The following is a 16,770-nucleotide window of genomic DNA, read 5'->3' on the forward strand; positions in this document are numbered from 1 at the left end:
AAAATCAAAAGGGCCCCATGATGACGTGGATATACCAGAGAAGAAAAGGCAAAAATAGGAGGAAAGAAAATGAAGCAAAGGAAATAAATAAATAAAGGAAAGTAAGTGGGAGGGACTAGAGGGTAAAAGGGTAATTACAGAAGGGGAGTATAAATAGAATGAGATAGGGTTAAGGGAGGCAGGAAAAATATTGTTAAGAGAAATATCAGTAGGAGGCGACCTCTTCCTCGAATTGGGGCCAATCTGTAACCTAATTAAGCAAGCTCTTTGTTAACTGAGTGCAAGATTGTTATTGTCAACTTGATTTTCGTGATATTGAATACCTAATTTGTTACATTATTCCAAGCCACTCGAGCACCACCTTTCTTTGTGATGTCTCCTTTCCCCAAGAACCTCGTGAAAACAGTTTGAATATGCTTATGAACCAAGGAGGGAAATAAGAAATGATTGGTCCAGTATGCTAGCATCGAGAAGAGAACTGCTCTAATCACCTTAACCCGTCTAACCAGGGATAAGAATCTAGAGGTCCATAAAAAGATTCTAGAGGTCAATCTTTCAATGAGCGGCATAAAATTGTTTATGCTAAGCTTCTTGGAAATAAGAGGAACTCCAAGATATTTAATTGGAAGATTACCTCTAGTGTAAGCATAATTCCTGTTAAACCAGTTCATAAAATCCTCCTGACAATTACAGAAAAAAATGATGCTTTTTGTAACACTCGGCTTTAAACCACTCATGCCACCAAATTTATTGATACAATGCATGATGTGAGTTAAAGAATCAACATCTCCTTTAGAGAACAGTAACACATCATCCGCAAAAATGAGATGAGTAATCTTGAGATCTTTGCATTTCTAATGAAAGGAGAAAGAACTGAGCTAGCATACAAGACAACATATTCATTCCAATAGTGAATAAATAGGGAGACAATGGATCGCCTTGTCGAAGACCTTTTTTATCAGGAAAGTAACAGTGAATTACCCCATTTAGTTTGATGGAGTACATAGGAGTAAAAATGCACTGGAAGATCTAGTTGAGGAAAATAGCAGTAAATCTCATTCGACTTAAAGCTTGCATGAGAAAACTCCAGTCAATCGAGTCGAAAGCCTTGTAAAGGTCTAATTTAAGAGCACACTTTGGAATGCCGGAAGCTCTGCCATAACCCCTGAACAGCTCTTGGGAAACTAGCACATTGTTAGAGATGCTATGACCTTTAATAAAAGCTGACTGAGATTTGTCAATAATGGAATGATTACCTTAAAAAGATTAGCAAGAGTTTTTGCTATACATTTGTAAGGTTTGGAACAGAGAGATATGGGCCTGAAATTACGCATGTTGGACGGGGTCAGCACTTCAGGAATGAGAGCAATACTGGTAGAATTTATACCTTTATTCATGATTGAGGTAAGAAAGAAGCATAAAATCGCAGCACAAAAGTCCCGCCCTACGATGTCCCAGACTTCCAGGAATAAATCAACCGGGAACCCATCTGGTCCCGGGGCCTTATTAAGTTTCATAGATTTCATCGTAGCGTGAACAAGCTCCAGGGTAACAGGTTGTTCCAGCAAAGAAGCTTGAGTATCAGAAAGAGTTGGACAAGGGAAGTCGAAGATGCACGGATTGTGAAAATTACGAGTGCCAATAGAGTTAGAGAAGAAATCCAAAGCAACTGTAGCCACTTGTTGTTGGTCAAACACTGTAATACCATCACTGTTTTCAATAGCTAGAATTTTATTCTTATTCCAATTGGATTTAACTTGATTGAAGAAGAAGGAATTGTTAACATCACCCTCTGCAAGCCATCTAACCCTGGATTTCTGTAATAGAAAGGATTCTTCAATGATAAGAAGGGCTTCCAACTTATTGGTTGCAGCTCTTTCCTCAATGATCATAGAATTATTAATGGGACCCATTCTCATTTTATCCTGGATTCGCTTCAAAACATCTCGAGCTCTGCTAACATTACTATGAGCATTACCTTGTTTTTTGTTGAGAGCAATCAATCCCTTCTTAACCCTCTTGAGTTTGTCATTTAGAATATTCATAGGATCACCATTAGGGGAGTAGGACCAAGCTGCAGCAACCGTATCTCTAAACCCTTGAATTTTACTTAAAAAGTTGAAATACTGGAAAGGTTTAGCATTAATTTCCACATTCAAAGGAACTGTTAAAAGTAAAAGGCAATGGTCCATAATACCTATGTTTTTAACCTCGACAAATCCTTCCGGAAACGAGTGTAACCAGTGTTGATTGCTAAGCATACGATCAAGACGTTTCTGAATGAGATAATTTGGTTTGTTGTTCCACCAAGTAAACAAAGAACCCAAGGTTGGAATATTATCTAAACCAGATTTACTAACACAATCCTTAAAAGCAGTCATGTCTGGAGACCATTGTTCTCTGCCTCCTAAAACTTCATCAGTATGGAGAATGCAATTAAAATCACCTGATACAACCCAAGGCAAGGTGATGAGGGAGCTAAGCCGAACTAAATCTGCCCAAAGAGTCTCTCTCTGGTGAGGTTTACGCATAAACAAAAGTCACAGCAAAGTGAACCTGTTTTTCCAAAAAAGTAACAAAGCATGTCATGTGTTGTGCTGACTTGTCATGGATATTGACAATCCAAACTGAGGGATCCCAACCCACCGAAATCCTGCCATTATCATGATGTTCATTATTATAGGCCCAAAGCCAATGATTATTAATACGTTTAGAGATATGCACATCATTGTTAGACTTAAATTTAGTCTCAACACAACTCATAAAAGAAATTGAGTTAGTCTGAATGAAATTCATGAGTTCTCGTTGATGAGTACTCTTATTTTATCCCCTCACATTCTAGGAGGAGAAATTCATTAGAGACGTCTCAGAGGGGCTGTTTTTCCTGCTAGCCTCATGTTTTTCTTGTGTGACACTTGAGTGTAGCCATCTTCATTAATATTAGGGGCCAAGGGTAGCTCCGATGTATCATCATTATCATCATCATTATTAACAACTGCTCGATCAAAATTTTCAGTCACATTCTGTCTAGATGGCAAGATGAGGTGAAGGTGATAGGTGAAGGTGAGGTGAAGCATTATTTTTCCTTTTCCGGTTGAAAGTAGGAGAGTCGGGAATTTTATTGCATTCCTCCGAGTACAAAGTTTCAAAGGCATTATGCATTGAGATTGGTTCTATATCCACATCTGTGTCCCTGTGATTGTCAAAATTAACCATGTCAATAACAAAATTAGCTTTGTCAAATTAAACAAGTTCAGTTCATGTTCCTGCATTATCTGTATTTTCCTCAACAGTGCTAGCCCGATGGTCGTCCTCATCTTGAATCACATCACAGCCAAAGAATTCTCCGATGACTCTATGAGTGATCCTCTGGTTCAAAATCATCCAAATTCTGATTATTATCAACCTCGGTAACAGTGTTTCTGATAGTCTTGTTTTGCTGGTTCTTCCTAGCATAAGCTTCTGGTCTATTTTTTGTTGCTTCCAGATTATTGACACATCTAGCCAAAGAGTGACCAAATGCCTTGCAGAGGCTACAAGAGAAAGGTAGAGGGGAGTAGAGAACCTCCACTTTCATTTTTTCTACTTCCCCAATGCCATTGATAACCGGCACCCACACATGTGTTGGCCTAGGAGCAGAGTATGCCATTTCCACTTGCACTCGCGCAAACTTCAAGGGTTCAAAATGGCTGGTGATTTCATCGAATCTAGTCAGAGTGCCAACAAGTTTAGCAATTCTAGTTAATCCTTCACGGGTCCAGTGTGAGTGAGGAACATCAACAAGTTTAATCTAGCAAGGCACTCTATGAATAACATTACGTTTAAAGGTCGAACCTTCCATCCATGGCATTAAATAAAGAGTCTGACCCCCAATTGGACTGAGTTTAATGTCAAAGCAACGTCTTTTTCTCTAATAGAATTGAACTTAAAGGTGTAATAACCTTTAGAGCTATAGTAATTATATGTATTTGTGTTCCTTTGAGTCTGACGATATGCATCAAAATAAATTTTGGTTAGCTTCTATTTGCAAATAGTTTTATAGTAATGTTGGGTGATTAGAGATTAAGGGTGGAATTCTCTGATTAGACGATCATAATTTAACGAGGATTCCCTTATTTGAGATGTCTAGCTTGGCATCATTCTATGCGCATAGCAATTTACCCTCTAACTTTCAAATTGACCACCTAATATTTATATTAAACTAATTGTAATTGTTAATGGGTTGCTCGAGGTGGTAGTAGCTGTCATGAAAAGTGTAAGATATGAATTATGTAGTGTGGATTCATAGATTCAAAATTTTCTTGATAAGTTAAATGTAGTCCTTTAATTTTCTTAATATTTTACCTTTTCTTTCAATAAATTTATCATCTTGATATTCTCTTAAATTTTCTTTTTAATATCATATTTTCTCGTTCTCCTAAATTCAACTTAGTATAATATATTTTACTAAAAAATTTCTTTTAATTTATAGGCTATGGAATATTACAAAGATAATTATGTATAAATATTTATCATATTTTGTAATATTCTCCTAAATTTATTACAACATTTTCCTTTAAGCCCGAAAGGGTTGTTTCAGTTTGTTAAAGAATGCATAATTATTCTCTTGGTCACAGGTTCGATTAAGCCTATATATCTTGGTTCACGTGATTTGCAGGTTATAGCATGAACTCGTATGGTTTACCAGTGAATAGTAGCAGTGCGAGTTTGCTGTGATGAAAAAACACATTTTGTTTAAGATTGTGTGTTCTACTTAATATCATAATATTCTTCTAAAACTTTTTCTTTATTTTTAAATCAACTTATCCAAAATTTTTGGAGGAGTCAACCCCGTGAAAAAACATGGATAGACCACATCAGTTTTCAAAACGGACCGGGCCTAAACAAATAACTTTTTGGAAAACAGGTCATTACTAATTAGGCCTTAATAAACAGCATGAACGTCCACGGAAGCAACATGAACAATAAACAGCAGCTAACTAGCTAACACCTACATAGTTCATAACACAACCGAGCTAAAAAAGTTCAGATCAATCAAGAAAGAAAATTCATATAAATCCATGGAACTCAATTCATTTTCCTCGATTACTAAATTTCATCTTCTCAAAATATCGAATTGACAACAATGACAGCGACAAATTCACCTCATCCTTTCCCCAACGAGGCCTCAGAGCCACCACACCAGACTTTATCACTGAACTTCCAACCTTCTGTTCCGCTGGCTTTGCAAGTAGCCATAAATAATGCGCATGAAGTTTCCTAAAACCACCGAGAGCAAGCACCACAGACCGAAGCTGTTCAATACTGCATCCAATATTCGCCCATTGTGCAGTACAAATAAGCTCCCATAGCCGCTCATCTCGAACCGTCTCGTTCCACTGCTTGTTAATGCATGCCGCAGCGCCTAATGTGCGTGCATCCGCATGTTTCAGTATCTCGTATAACAAGTTTTCATCTGTTAACACAATAATTGCATGCTCAACAAGGGTTGATTCATCTTCGAGCTTAATTTTCTTTACTTTTTCGTCCTCGTTGGCTAGAAGATCATCACTGGAACGTTTCATTGATGAATAATTCGATGTCATCAGATATGAGAAATGTGAGTGTGAATGAAAAAATGGAGACGTTAAAGTAGGGAGATGTTAGGTTCTGGGGATAAGGTTATGGACTTATGGGTATCCACCTGCTTCGAGTTTTTACGAAGAAGACAAGGTGAGCGACATGAATGCCCTTGTGAAATGACCGCTTTCCCTGCAATTTTCTCGTCTGCTTTCTCATGCCTATCTCTTTTTTTGTTTTCTCTGCAAAACAATTGTCAAATTTTATGTACAGAATATATGCCTAATAATTTGTTTGAAAAGTAAATTCAAATTCTTAAGAAACTAACATATAACCCAATAGAAGTTAAAAAAATGACAAATGAACTTCAAGTTGTTGGAACTCCTAATAAACCAATCAGTGTCAGGGAAACCCCTTTGGAGGATCTTATATTATTCTAATACTCCCGCTAACTCGAAAGGTCATTTACGGGTCGAAGAGTGAGCTTCAAGTTGTTGGAAAAAACCCAATAGAAGTTGAAAAGAAATGACAAATGAACTTCAAGTTGTTGGAACAAACCCATGTTCTCTTTCTTTTTTCTTTGCTCTAAAAATCTGTTATGAAGGTGACACCTTTTCTGTCATGTAATGGCTTTTTCCTACTACAAGACAATGTTTTCAATTTCTTTGACAAAAATTAAGTGTCTCACTCCCTGCAATATCTCTTTCAAGAAATTGTTCATATTTGAAACAAGTTACCTTTTTTTGTCCTTGTTTGCTCTTTAAGCAAAACACCAAATTTCGATAGTGGTTTCAGTACTGTATTATTTTTTTATTAATCGATTCAAATTAATTACATTTTACCCGAATATATACATTAAATATGTTGTAATTAGAGCAAGATTGTACTAAGAAATATGCTAGAGGCCCCAAATATTGTTACAAAAATTGTTCCCAAATACTTTATAAACGGTAACTTTCCTAGTAATAATATGGAACCCCGCGTGCATTCATATGTACCCACGAATTATATTTAAACACGTGTCATGCCACATCACTTTGTAACTATTTTGGTAAGAATTTTGGGTTACATAGCATTACTCTTGTACTAAACTATATTCCCTCTGTTCCGTTCATTTTTATGCGGTTTCCTTTTTGGACGTCTTTCTTAATTGTCTACATTCCAAAAATAGTAAAATTTTGTAATATAAAAATTAACTATATTCAATTACATCCATGGCTTTCTCCCATTAGTTGGTCACACCAATTACCCACTTTTCTGACCTTAAATCATTATTTTTTTTTAACCTCCGTCTCACCCCATGTATATAACTCAATGGTACGGAGGGAGTATTACATATCATGTTTTGTGAATCACAACCACAGTTTGGATATGATATTAAATTGTACAGTAAATATTGAACTTCTTAACAGTGAAAAAATTTAAATGCATCAAGAGGAGAATCTGTTTTAATGTGCTACAATTTATTTTTCCAGAAAATAGTAAATACAACATTCACAAATTTTCCAACATTTTTTGGGCCACCATGCATATATAGGGGAGAACGTGTCCACCTTATTAAAAAACAAACCTAATCCATGAGGCCCAACACTGTCCAGTGTCCATTTGTGACACAGTCATCGCAAAAGCCCACATTGGGCATCATGAAAGCAATGGACTGTCTGCATGCAGATTATGTAAAATTACGAAAAACAGGCCTAATTGAGGTCGGGTGGGTCGACCCGAATAGCTAATAAACAAGTTTAGGAGTTCTGGTATTTTTGAAAGAGTTGAATGGTTCGTTTAATTTAAACGAGTTTAAATTTTTGACTGAACTCGCGAGATAATCAATTCAAGTTAAACGAGACAAGTACACTAGCAAGCTCATTAATTTAAAAATTAACAAAGTTAAACAAATTAAAATTTTAATTTATTAATAAGAAAAAAATAATTTAGTATAATCATAAACGGGTTCAAACTCGAGTCCCCGAACTTTTGAATTTGCCGTCAAAATTATTCGAGTTTGACACAAATTCGAATGGACTCATTTAAATAAAAGAACTCGAATTTCAGTTTGAATTCAACGTGTTTATGATTTCGATTGACCTTGATAAACAAGTTCGAGTTGAAAGAGACTCATGAGCGGCTCAGCTAGAATTACCGCTAAAGTGAGGGGGTGTTTGGTACAAGGTATTCAACAAAGGGAAAAAGAAAGAATTTGGGTCATTCCTTTTGTTGATGTTTGTTTAGTGAAAACAATCATTCTCTTTCCCCTTTTTTAGTTGTAGGTTTACCTTTTATTCCTCAAACTCCATTCCCCACCTCTCACTAGGTATTTGAACACCATTTCCCACTTTTATTTTCTTATTTCAATTATAATTTAAATCTTGGACCAAAAATATACATCAGTATGCAAAATTAATTTTAAAAATTAAAAATATTTATAATTTAGTTTTTATAAATTAAAAATTATTTTGATATAAATTTATATGTTAATTTATTAAAAAAGTTAATAGTGCTATTAAATAATTAAAAATATCTATTTATTATAATGTTAATATATTATAATGTTATAATATAAATATATTTGACTATATTGAGATTGTTTAATATTAAAAAATAAAAAATAAATATAATCATGTAAATTTTCATTCCGTTTCCGGATCTGAACCAAACACTTAAAACAATTCTGGGTCTTTACTTTCCTTTCTCCTCCTTTCCTTTTCTCGATTACATTCCGTTTTCGCGAGATGAACCAAACGCCCCCTGAAATAAATTTATTAATAATTCAAAATAGTTCTTTTAACTTTTTTTACAAAGAGCTAGAAATCTCAAAATTATTATAATATATTTAGAAAAATGCTAGGACACAAAGTTAGGTATTTCATACTCCCTCCGTCCCACTAGATTGTTTATGTTACTTCTCAGCACGCTTTTCTATGTTCGTTTAAAGTATAGTTTCATAGATTTTTTTAAAAATTTTTGTTTTTTGAATAAAAGTTTTATGTTTAAACTTTTATTTAAAAAAAATTGAAAAACGCTATGAAACTATACTTTATAGAAGTCTCGAAATGCGTGCCGAATAATAACGTAAACATCATAGTGGGACGGAGAGAGTATGTGGTATTTCATTTGGCTGTAAATCAAATAAATATAATGCACCCATGTGCATTAATACCAGATCAACCAATAAACATACTTCCAGATCAACCAATAAACATACTTGATAATGTCACGTCACTATTTCATAATATCACATTAATAGGATTATATTATTTGATACTCCCTCTATTTTTATATATTTATTATTTTATTTTTCTGCATATATCTTAAAATATTTTGACCGGCTAATAAAAATATTATTTTTAAAATTTTATTTTTCTGAATAAAAATACGTGACTTATTAAAAAATTCACAATTTTTTTTTAAAAAATAACCAATTTAACTACATGATTAAATAACTTTAAACTACGTGCAGAAAAGTCAAACGACAAATATATAAATATAGAAGTAATAACAATTTTAATAACTTTATATAGTTATCGATACTCGTGTTTAAGTTGCAAAATTTCATTTAACAACTTATGTTTACATGGACGAAGAGCATCTACAACCATGTTCACGTGTTAGGTAAAAAGTCTAGGTGGCAACATGATTTAGATATTAGTTATAAAATATAGCACTCCAACCATTAGACCTGTTAGCAATAATTTTAGATATCCTCCGTTCCGTCTTCTATATCTGTTGATTCTCTAACCATTAGCTAAAACATCCACGCTATGGTGCCTTATTTAAAACTTAACTTACTCTGCACATTAATATATACATATATTTATATTACACTTAATATATATATATATGAATCAAAATATATTAAAATTCTTATTTTATATTTAATATTTTAAACTTTATTATATTTATTTTAATATACAATGCATATTTTTATGAATACAAATAGAAATAATATAATATAATATAATTATATATTTTATAATATATATATAAGTAATGTTTATTAATTATGTTTGATTATATTTAAATATGTTAATATATTTCAATTGAAATAATATTAAATTGCTATTATATTTAATATATTTTCACTAAATATATTATTTATATTTTCACATGTATTTAACTAAATATATACTAAAATTATTTTAACATATAAAATTTTCATATATATATATACATAGTAAAAAAATAATTTTATTGAAAATAGCTAACCACTATACCTAGTACCACTGAAATAAAACCTCCTACAGATTCAACAAATTTTAAGATAATGATCATTTAGCTAACTATTTTAGCTATTAGTCTTGGAGATGCTTTAACCGTCTAGTGTGACTATTAACTAATCTCGTTTATTCTTAATGAATTGAGTTGGTGAGGGCACTGTGAACCTTTGTGTATATTTCAAAATATTTTAATTGTTAATCTTGATTGGCTTGACTAATTAGACAATTAATCGATCGACATACCTGTTAGACATATATGGATAAGATTCGTATCTTTTACTGTTATGAATTGTCGAATGAAATGTCATTCGAGATTATAATTAAATAAATATAATACTATATTAAAGCTGGCTAGATTTTAGTCAAATAAATAAAATAAAAGAAACTTTGTCAAACTACTTACCTAATTCATGATTTTAGACTTGTGCTGCCTAGAATCAAGGCAGCAGTCCTGCTTCCTACGGTCAAACCTAATGTGGAGGACGGCGTTGTAAGCATACGTTACTCTCGTGAGTTTTGGTTGTAGTTTAACGGGATTAAAATATTAATTTTAATAATTTAATAAATTAATAGTTTTGTTAGTGTCTAATATTATTATTTTTTATTTTTAATAATCAATATAAAAAAATAACTGTTAAATCAAAATATATCGTATTTCGATTATTATAATATAATATATAATATATTTGTTGTGCTTTTAAGTTATGATCGGTTACAACTTACACAATTTATGGGCATCAAAAGCTCTAAATTCTATTTTTTTTGATAAACTGTGAACACTTTTGAAGGTTTTTTCCTAATTTCAGCTTCTAATTAACCTAGTGATAAAACATAATTCATATGTTTTTTCGATCTTTTTGTTATAATCTAATGATACTAAGGGCCTGTTTGGCAATTCCGATAAGCCAACTTATTGGCTTATAAGCCCGTAACAGCTTATTGACGAGTGTTTGTCGACCCAACTTATAAGTTGAATTTACAACTTATAAGCTGATAAGTTGAATGTTAGTAACGACGTACTTTTTCTCAACTTATTTTTTATTTTTCATTTTTTTTTATCAATTTTAGTTTAAAAATATACTTTTAAAATGTTAATCAAACTTTAATTTATATAAATTAAGATAATTATATTTAAAAATTATTTATTTTAGTTCATTTAAATAAAAAAATTTGACTTATAAGTTAAATTATTCAAATACTTATATAACTTATAAACATTTATTAACTTATCACTTATCGGTCACTTATTCGATTTAAGTCAAAAATTACTTATTTTAAGATTTCCCAAACGGGCACTAAATACGTATACTCCTAACGTTAACTAGCTGATTTTCAAATAATTATTTATATGAATCCATGAATGACACTATAACTGCATAATTAAAAAAAATATATATCATTAAAATATTGTTCTGAAATCCGTACTTATAATTACCTTCCTTATTTAACTTTTCCAAATACGTATTTATAAATATTTTACTCTTTTGTAATTTATATCGTTCTCATGATTCACCTGGTTAATAAACATACAAAATCGTCAACGACACCGAAAAATATAGGAGCAAGATTTAATTTTTTGTTTCTGTATTTATTTAACAGGGTTCGTTTGTATTGCTGTTACACACAGCTACAACAACTTTTTGCTGAAAAACTGTCAGAAATGTGTTTGGTAAATTCTAAAAACTGCTTTATAAAAAAGGCGTTTTTGGTCTAAAAGGTGCTGCTAGCAAAACCATGCTCCATGCTTTTCGAAGAAGGTGTTTCATCTTTTGTAAGAATTAGCTATCAGTTTCACTATCAAACTTTCTCAAAAATATTATTTTTATATACTATATCTCAAAAAATGTATAAATTTAAAAAATTATCAAACAGCACGTTTTTCACCAACACAGCAATTTTCAATAAACACTCCCAAACAAAGTGTAAATTTCTAAAATGTGTGAGTTGCTATCACAACTGAAACATAATTCTTCCCCAAACAAAACACTGTCCAATGTGTTGGGAAAGTATCAACAATAGTATATAACTACTATACTAACACAATGAGACAGTTATATAATCAATAACAAGAACAAGGAAATAGTACCAATAATGAAAACAAAACACGAAGGTCGTAAATAAAATATAATCAGCAACTGTAAAAGAAAATTAAGAAGGGAAATAAAGCTTAGCGTAATGAAGCTTTCAATCACAGCTGAGTCGCCAATCCCTCGAGAGGAAGAGGTTGTTCTTGAAGAGTTTATTGCCCTCACTTACTGTGTTCAGAGACCGCAATAACCCTCCCAGGATAAAACAGCAACAGCACATCGGTTCACAGCAACTCGATGTACAAACAGCGATCAGACCTCAGTCGCCAAAAAAACCTATGCTAATCTGTATAAGTTTGGAGGAGAGAAAAAGAGGAAGAAGATGATAGCTAGGGTTTTACGTATGTATATTTCAACGTCAATCAACCTCTATATTCCACAATGTTTTGTTCAGTATATATATTACATCCCAAAACATAACTGAATATATTACATTAATTAAAATAAATATTCTGACTTAAATTCCATTTAATGAATATTTCCAGAAACGTAACAGTCGGTATCAGGATTTAGCCCATCAGGATTTAGCCCATCAGGATTTACACTTAGCATCAATGGATAATGCACTCAGCAATTCCATCAATGGATAATCCATTTTGTGCATCAATGGATAATCCACATTGTACATCAACGGATAATCCACATTGTGCATCAACGGATAATCCACATTGTGCATCAACGGATAATCCACATTGTGCATAAACGGATAATCCAAATTGTACTTTAACGGATAATCAAAATTGAACTTCAACGGATAATCCACATTGAGCATCAACGGATAATCCAAATTGAACTTCAACGGATAATCCACACTGTTCATCAACGGATACAATATTCACATTAAAAACAATATAATAAGTCAGTAAATATTTTATTTAAACATTTCAAGCTACTAACTTAAACTCAATTTCTTTATGGTTTACACTAAGAAAATGACTTAGATCCAAACATGAAAGTTTAAGTCCTCATAACAAGGAACTACTTCCAACAATTAGTTTTAGGAAATTACATCAAGAACATGTCTAAAACATGCCTCAAACTTTCCATTTTCTAACAATCCCCCACAAATCCATACAGAATTGCATATCAGATTTTATCATGACTTGCTTTTCAGAGTCGGTACCCTCCCGGGTTTGAACCCTCCTAAGTCCTCTACTTCGATGGCTACCGGATATAGATGGAATATTTCACCTTGAATCTTTATCCGTGAAGTGTAACCACACTCCATAGACGACGATAAGTCAAAGGCTATGGTCAGATCTACGGCTTAGAGATATTATGGTCTTGTCTCGATCCTGTTACTCGAATGCTTCAAGGAATAACCCTTTCCTCTAATTGCGACCACACAATTGCATTCGCTTAGCTGGGCATCTCCAAAGATGTACTGCTAACATCTCGTCTTTCGACATGACTCCATTCAGAGTTTACAAATTCTGACACAGTATTTGGTCCATCAGAATTTATTAAATCCTGATCCAAAACTGTTACAATCAGAGTTTGTTTAAAACTCTTGCTAACTAGCAGTCTAAGTACCTCTAAAGGTTTACAGGGGATAGACTTAGATACATAAGTATCTAAATGTATATGGTAGAGATACTACCAATTCATCCTTACAACTTGTTATTACCACATTGAATACACTTCGAGGGATCTCCTCTCAGGTGTATTGGGTTCCCGCTGTTGATGAATTATGATGGGTTTTCAGTCCCATCCCCAACCTAGACTTAAGGACTACAGCATGCTCAAGCCCTTTAGTCAGCGGATCAGCTATATTATTCTGAGTTCCTATGAACTCTATAGCAATAATCCTATCAGACACAAGACCCCTTATAGACTTAAGCCTAACTTGGATGTGTCTCTTTGTTTTAGCATTATACTTAACACTTCTGACTTTGTCGATAGTTGTACGGCTATCACAATGAACAGAAATGGCAGGAAGCGGCTTGCTTACTACAGGTAACATGCTCATGAGTCCATGTAACCATTCAGCCTCCGTCCCCGTGGCATCAAGTGCACACAACTCAGCCTCAAAAGTAGACCGAGTAATCAAAGTCTATCTAGAAGACTTCCAGGACACTGCTCCACCCGCAAAGGTAAACACATATCCAGTCACTCCATTGGAACCAGATTTCTTAGCTATCCAACTTGCATCACTGTATCCCTCGAGTACCCCCGGAAATCTTCGGTAATGCAAGCCAAGAGAAATTGTTCCCTTGAGATATCTAAGAACTCTATCTAGTGCCTCCCAATGAGTCTTGTTCGGACAGCTTGTATATCTAGCTAACTTAGACACGGAATAAGAAATATCCGGTCTAGTCACATTAGCAAGATATTGCAAACTCCCAATAATCTGAGAATACCTTAACTGAGACACATGAATACCTGAACTATTCTTGATAAGGCCAACTTTAGGATCGAATGGAGTACTAGAGATTGTACAATTTGAATAACCATACTTCTCAAGTATAGATTTCTCTATATAATGAGACTGTGACAAGGTTATTCCATCGGTTGATCGAGTCAACTTGATCCCAAGAATCACACTAGCTTCACCCATATCTTTCATCTCAAAATGCCTTTTTAAGAAACTCTTTGTCTCATTAATAATCTCAATATTGGTTCCAAATAACAAAATATCATCCACATATAGGCACACAATCACACATTCATTTCCTCTAACCTTATAGTAGACGCACTTGTCACTTTCATTAACTAAAAACTCAAAGCTCAAAACAGTTTCATCAAACTTCTTGTGCCAGTCTATAGGAGCTTGTTTTAGGCCATAAATGGATTTGACTAACTTACATACTTTCCTCTCGTTACCAGAAGCAACAAATCCCTCAGGCTGATCCATATAAATCTCTTCTTCAAGGTCACCATGAAGAAAAGCTGTCTTTACATCCATCTGATGGATGATAAGACCATGTACGGAAGCCAATGCAATAAGCAATCTGATTGTTGTCATTCTAGCAACAGGAGAGTATGTATCAAAATAGTCAATCCCTTCTCTTTGCCTAAAGCCCTTAGCAACTAGCCTAGCCTTGTACTTATCTATTGAACCATCAAGGTTTAACCATCAACTAGCCTAAACTCTTCAAGATTGTTGGGAAAGTATCAACAATAGTATATAACTACTATACTAACACAATGAGACAGTTATATAATCAATAACAAGAACAAGGCAATAGTACCAACAATGAAAACAAAACACGAAGGTCGTAAATAAAATATAATCAGCAACTGTAAAAGAAAATTAAGAAGGGAAATAAAGCTTAGCGTAATGAAACTTTCAATCACAGCTGAGTCACCAATCCCTCGAGAGGAAGAGGCTGTTCTTGAAGAGTTTATTGCCCTCACTTACTGTGTTCAGAGACCGCAATAACCCTCCCAGGATAAAACAGCAACAGCACATCGGTTCACAACAACTCGATGTACAAACAGCGATCAGACCTCAGTCACTAAAAAAACCTATGCTAATCTGTATAAGTTTGGAGGAGAGAAAAAAGGAAGAAGATGATAGCTAGGGTTTTACGTATGTATATTTCAACGTCAATCAACCTCTATATTCCACAATGTTTTGTTCAGTATATATATTACATCCCAAAACATAACTGAATATATTACATTAATTAAAATAAATATTCTGACTTAAATTCCATTTAATGAATATTTCCAGAAACGTAACAGTCGGTATCAGGATTTAGCCCATCAGGATTTACACTTAGCATCAATGGATAATGCACTCAGCAATTCCATCCATGGATAATCCATTTTGTGCATCAATGGATAATCCACATTGTGCATCAACGGATAATCCACATTGTGCATCAACGGATAATCCAAATTGTACTTCAACGGATAATCAAAATTGAACTTCAACGGATAATCCACATTGAGCATCAACGGATAATCCAAATTGAACTTCAACGGATAATCCACACTGTTCATCAACGGATACAATATTCACATTAAAAACAATATAATAAGTCAGTAAATATTTTAATTAAACATTTCACTACTAACTTAAACTCAATTTCTTTATGGATTACACTAAGAAAATGACTTAGATCCAAATATAAAAGTTTAAGTTCTCGTAACAAGGAACTACTTCCAACAATTATTTTTAGGAAATTACATCAAGAACATGTTTAAAACATGCCTCAAACTTTCCATTTTCTAACACAATGTCCATGTGTGTCCCCGGTGGGATTTTAGGAAACTCGAAATTTAGTTTTGCACCGTCTTTTCTGAATTAAAAGACATATATATTTGACTTTCGTTTGCACCGTCTAATCGTCTGTGAATAAAATAGATATATACAGTTCGAAAGAATGCCTTTTACAATATAAAAATTTGCCACTTTAACCTCTTATCGTTAACTACCGATGCCAGCTAACTAACTTGCATTTGCATGTATTCAAAAAATAAAAAATAAATATACACACTAGCTAGTTGCATGTTGTTCAGAAAATACCAGGAAAATTATACAGGACAACTGAGACGCGTAACAGATGTATTTACACACGCGTTGATCAGCCAGAGCCGTAGGTTGAACATCTTTTTCAGAAACGAGGATATGGAATAAATGTCCAAGCTACCCAATGAATTACGCAATATTAAAATGTTATTTAGATTTATATGTCTTAAAATGTTATTTCAGCTAAAATTTGTAATTATCAATCGAATTTCAAAATTTGAATCACCTTGTTGTAAAAATTAAACGGAGAGTAATCTACTACATCACGGTTTTAAAAAATCATGAAATCAAGATATAATTTCTTAATTTCTGCGCAGAAGAATAACTCTTGTGTTACATTTGACATTTGACTTGATTTTTTTGGCTATGAATTCAATTAAAATAATTTTTTTTAATAGAGATATAGTACTACTTTATTGAATTTGAAATACCG

General features: G+C 33.2%; 1 protein-coding gene across 1 annotated transcript; it reads right to left on the reverse strand.

Moving 5' to 3' along the window:
- Positions 1-1,029: 1,029 nt before the first annotated feature.
- On the reverse strand, positions 1,030-2,531 carry LOC141720187 (uncharacterized). The gene is made up of 2 exons (XM_074522539.1): positions 1,388-2,531; positions 1,030-1,256 (listed from the first exon to the last, which is right to left on the reverse strand). Exons 1-2 carry the CDS (start codon positions 2,529-2,531, stop codon positions 1,030-1,032), a joined length of 1,371 nt encoding a protein of 456 aa, XP_074378640.1.
- Positions 2,532-16,770: the final 14,239 nt, after the last annotated feature.

The sequence above is a fragment of the Apium graveolens genome, chromosome 4 (assembly GCF_009905375.1).
Source record: "Apium graveolens cultivar Ventura chromosome 4, ASM990537v1, whole genome shotgun sequence".
In the NCBI taxonomy this organism is placed as follows: Eukaryota; Viridiplantae; Streptophyta; class Magnoliopsida; order Apiales; family Apiaceae; genus Apium; species Apium graveolens.